This window comes from Bidens hawaiensis, unplaced genomic scaffold (assembly GCF_021521415.1).
Source record: "Bidens hawaiensis isolate Kalapana, Puna unplaced genomic scaffold, B.hawaiensis_p1.1 tig00009445_1, whole genome shotgun sequence".
NCBI lineage: Eukaryota > Viridiplantae > Streptophyta > Magnoliopsida > Asterales > Asteraceae > Bidens > Bidens hawaiensis.
The window spans coordinates 1,023,639-1,028,482 of record NW_027491700.1 but is presented as its reverse complement, the minus strand read 5'-3'; the positions used below and the strand labels follow the sequence as shown (position 1 = coordinate 1,028,482).

Sequence of the window (4,844 nt, the reverse complement as noted above, 5' to 3'; positions counted from 1 at the left end):
CTGGGAGTGCTTGGAGGGTAGAAGAGTGCCCAGGAAATACATAGAGATAATTATGGATATGTATACCAGGAGTGAAACAAGTGTCCGTGCGCCAGTGGGGGATACTGATTTCTTTCCTGTAGAGGTAGGTCTTCACCAGGGGTCAGCGTTGAGCCCGTTTCTTTTTGCAGTAGTCTTGGATGAGTTGTCAAAGTCGATTCAGGGGACTCTCCCGTGGTGCATGATGTTCGCAGACGATATTGTGTTACTTGCTGAGAAAAAACAAGATCTAAACATGAGGCTTGAGGAGTGGCGAACAACCTTAGAGACAAAAGGTTTAAAGATTAGCCGATCTAAGATGGAGTATCTCCACTGTGATTTTGGTGGGATAAACGACAATGAAGACGCACAGATCACAATTGAAGGGCAGGTGGTCCCGCAGGTAACGAAGTTCAAGTATTTAGGATCATTTGTACAGAGCGATGGGGAATTAGACAGTGATGCGAGTTCAGGTAGGATGGTGTAGATGGAAAGCAGCCACAGGTATATTGTGCGACAAGAGTTTCCCGACTAAACTAAAGGGAAAATTCTATAGGGTGGCAGTTAGACCTGCAATGCTATATGGAACAGAGTGTTGGGCCATCAAGAAGGCACAAGTGCGGAAGATGGAGGTAGCAGAAATGAGAATGCTACGTTGGATGTGTGGGCACACAAGGCTAGACCGAATAACAAACGTTGTGTTTCGCGAGAGATTAGGGGTGGCGAACATAGCAGACAAGATAAGAGAGTGGAGATTGAGATGGTTTGGACATGTAAAGAGAAGACAGACGACGAATCCTGTTAGATCCGTAGAAAACATTACTATAGAGGGGAGGAGGGGTAGAGGACGACCGAAATTGACTTGGGATGAGAGGATTAGGCATGATTTGATAGACCTAAACCTCTCCGAGGACATGGTTGAGGATAGGAATTCGTGGAGAAGTAGAATTAAAGTTAAGGATTTTTAGAGAGAATTGAATACCTTAGGGCTTAGACTTAACTTATTTAGGTCGCATACCATAATGGTATTTCCCTTACATATATTATTATTATTATTATTATAATTATTATTAGCTTTTATATAGCTGTTAAACTGTGATCTTATTATTAATATTATTATAATTAGTAGTAGTTTGTATATAACTGTTAAACTTTGATTTCCTTTATTTTGCTTCATACACATGTACTTAGAGCCGAGGGTCTCTCTGGAAGCCACCTCTTCATTCCTTTGGATGGAGGTACGGTGTGCCTACATCCCACCCTCTCCAGACCCTACTTATAGCTTTGCTGTTGGTGGGATTTTACTGGGCATGATTGATTGATTGATTGATTGATAAATTTACTTGTACCCTATGGAGCTAACAATTAAAAAAAACTAATTTAATCTTCTGTTACTAATTACTCAATAGGGCACTACACGTGTTCGGCCCCATGCAAGGAGGTCCAAAATTTCTGAAAATGATTTGGAATGTCGCCGTCAATACAACCCCTGTGGATGTCAATCTTCATGCGGAGACGATTGCTCTTGCCTTAGGAATGGCACAGTTTGTGAGAAATTTTGCGGGTAACTATAGCTTTATTAGCTATAATTTATAAGGTTTTATTTGTCATATGTTGTTTTCATCTTAACAGTTTATCACTTTTTTTTTACATTAGATGCCCCAAAACTTGTAAAAATCGTTATAGAGGATGTTATTGTGCCAAAAGCAAGTGCAGAACTCGCCAGTGCCCTTGCTTTGCTAGTAATAGAGAATGTGACCCTGATGTATGTCGACACTGCTGGATCAGGTGAGACATTTGTTATTGTCAAGACTATGAGAAAATAACGATATTCTAGTTTTTTTTAGTAAACTTTTGTGTTGTGACATTTTATTATGATTGAGAATTCAATGCCCCAAATTAGGGAGCCTGGTAAATATATAGATAATTAAACTGATACAGGGTACACCAAGAGATACAAAAATATAAATACAAGGCCATATAAATAACTAATTTATGTTAACATCCCCACGCAAGCGGAACGGTGGTGTACCAATGCCTAGTCGTGGCCGAAAGAATTCGAACTGCGGTCTAGGAAGACTCTTCATAAATATATCCGTCACTTGGAGCTTGGATGGAATGAAGGCAGTATGCAGCTTGCCCGAAGCTACAAGCACACGAATGAAGTGATAATCCAAAAGTTGATATGTTTGGCTCGTTTATAAGAGACCGAGTTTTGAGTTAGAAAGAGGCACTCTGATTGTCGCAAAGTAGAGTTAGGCGATCGGGAGGAAGGGCATGAATCTCCCGAAGTAAGCGGGTGATCCAAATAATTTCAGCTGCAGCATTCGCCATGGCATGTTACTCAGACTTGCAACTAGACCGAGACACTGTCGGCTGTTTCTTTGCACTCCAATAAATAAGATTTCCTCCGAGAAAAAAGAGTACCCATTGGTTGACCAATGAGTCTGGTAAATATATAGACAATAAAATTAGTACAGGGAATACCAAGAGATACAAATAAATACAATGCCAAATAAATAACTAATTTATCTTAACACATTTAAACAAAATTGAATCGAATTAAGAACACGATGCAACTTAACGTAACCATCCAAACAATAACCAAACTGTTAATACTTTGCAGCTATGGTGATGGGACTCTTGGAAGCCCTTCTAAGGAAGGAAATTTTGAGTGCGAGAATATGAAGATTTTCCTTAAACAAAGAAAACAAAAGGCAACTATTGTTTCCTCATCCATATCACTTATTTTTATGATTAATAATATCATTTTGTAACCATATATGTTACCACAGGTTTTACTAGGAGTATCTAAAGTCGACGGCTGGGGTGTTTTCTTAAGAGTAAACTAACTACTACTATCCAGCTTGTACGTTATTACGTTCTCTATGTAGCTCACTTGTGGCTTTTCTGCAGAATGATGTAGCTAAAGATGAATATTTGGGTGAATACACCGGAGGATTGATTTCACATCAGGAAGCTGACAAGCGTGGAAAGATCTATGATCGTGAAGATTCTTCATATCTCTTCAACCTTAATGACCAGTATGATATACTTGTATTTTAAGAGCGTAAACATGCTCGAGCTTGAAACGTTTAATTTAATGGAGCTCGACTCATTTCAAGCTCGATCTTTGTCCAAAACCCGAGCTAGTTTCTTGAGAATATTTTGAAGCTCGAGTTTGGCGAGAAGTTTTTGAAGCTCAAGTCAGCTTGTTTGTAATAATAGGTAATATACAAACAAGTTGACTTGAGGTCGGCTCGATAGAACTTTTTAACGAGCCTGTCTCGAGTAGCTTGGGAGCAGCTCGGCTCGTTTGCACACCTAGATACATATTTATATATAAGATCTATGCAAAATAAAAGTCATATTTTTTTATAAATAAGACTTTTTAGGCTTGTGAGCCTTGCCGAGCTTAATATGAAGCTCCGGTTCGGACTGGTTTATCAAACAAACTAAGTTTATGCTCAGCTAAATTCTGAGTTTTTAGCAAACCCTTCTAAAATAGATAAAAGGCATCCATGTTTTCCCCTTTTGAGATATTAACGCTTTTTTTGTTTACTCTATGTAGTTCGTTGTGGACGGCAAGCGTGTAAGCAACAAATTTAAATTCGTTAATCATTCGCACAAACCGAATTGTTATATGAAGGACCTAGTCCTACATGCTTCGTGATAATTATGAGCTCCTCTCAAAATGTCTAATTTCGGTTAAGTGTGAAGTCCACCTGAAAAACCTTTTTTGAGCAACTGTTTAGGAGATTAATTAATACACTAAACATACACTTTAGGTAACTCTAGTCTCTCAATCAGCTTCCTTTGAACTATATCATGTGTCTGTTTGACCCATTGATAAAACCAAATCAACATTTGACCAATGTATTATTTGAACGTCCATTTGACAGGTTATTAAGGTGATGGGAGACCATGGGGTCGGCGTATTTGCTAAAAAGAAGATTTGTGCTGGGGAAGAACTGCTTTGTGATTATTGTTATGAAGACGATAACGCTCCTTCTTGGGCCAAGGAACCCGAGGACAGTGATTCGGAGGAAATAGACGGTACTGCTTCTTCTAGCAAAAGGGCCAAGAAACACTTGTAGTACCGATATCACCACGATAAGGGAATAAGTTCCCAAAAGCTTGCAAGACCTATTATATTTGAATATTGAATTATGTAAGTTAGCTAGAGTTTTTTGTTCTGCATGCACTCTTTTCAGTTACTTTAGGTTGTGGTCAAACTTTCGGTTCTTTTCCAATTAGTGAAATCAGTAGTGTTTTAATAAAGTTTAACTTTGTTGGTGAGTCCCTGCAATTTATTTTCTTGCACCAAATATGGTCTTTTAAAATACGTCATGTATAGACTAATATGTTATGTATGAAAGCCATATCTTTAAAACCCGGGTGAAACGCCCAAATTATATTCTCAAGATCAATACGCCGCGTATAGACGTATTACTTTCACAAATTTCTAAGCCACAACGAGAATGTTGGACTCATTTGTGAAAGTAATAGGCCCGCGCATATGTGGTAGGCCTATATATGGCATATATAAAGTGTCCAAATAAGATTTGGGTGTTTGAATAACTGGTTTCTTACTAAATGTTCAACTGATATTTAAGCATAATTCAATGCATATATGTATTCAAACTACATTAAAAATAAGTGTATCGATCAAACACAAATGACTTATATCATGAGAACTGTATAAATAACTAGAGTAATTATTATTACACTATTTTATTTTTTATAACATAATTACTCTAGTTTAAAACTGTAATTACACTATTTATTTTTATGTTTACTAAAATAATTTTATTTGTACCGGATCT

General features: G+C 37.7%; 1 protein-coding gene across 1 annotated transcript; it reads left to right on the top strand.

The window, feature by feature from the left end:
* Window positions 1–1,476: 1,476 nt before the first annotated feature.
* On the top strand, window positions 1,477–4,115 carry LOC143532423 (histone-lysine N-methyltransferase CLF-like). The gene is made up of 6 exons (XM_077027475.1): window positions 1,477–1,582; window positions 1,675–1,783; window positions 2,645–2,735; window positions 2,814–2,861; window positions 2,935–3,075; window positions 3,921–4,115. The coding sequence occupies exons 1-6, from the start codon at window positions 1,477–1,479 to the stop codon at window positions 4,113–4,115; spliced, it is 690 nt and encodes a 229-aa protein (XP_076883590.1).
* Window positions 4,116–4,844: the final 729 nt, after the last annotated feature.

Coding starts and splice junctions, on each gene's coding strand:
- LOC143532423 (XM_077027475.1), top strand. CDS start 1,477: ATGATTTGGAATGTCGCCGTCAATACAACCCCTGTGGATGTCAATCTT. Junction 1,583..1,674: donor GTTTGTGAGAAATTTTGCGG/GTAACTATAGCT, acceptor TTTTTACATTAG/ATGCCCCAAAACTTGTAAAA. Junction 2,862..2,934: donor GCTGGGGTGTTTTCTTAAGA/GTAAACTAACTA, acceptor GCTTTTCTGCAG/AATGATGTAGCTAAAGATGA.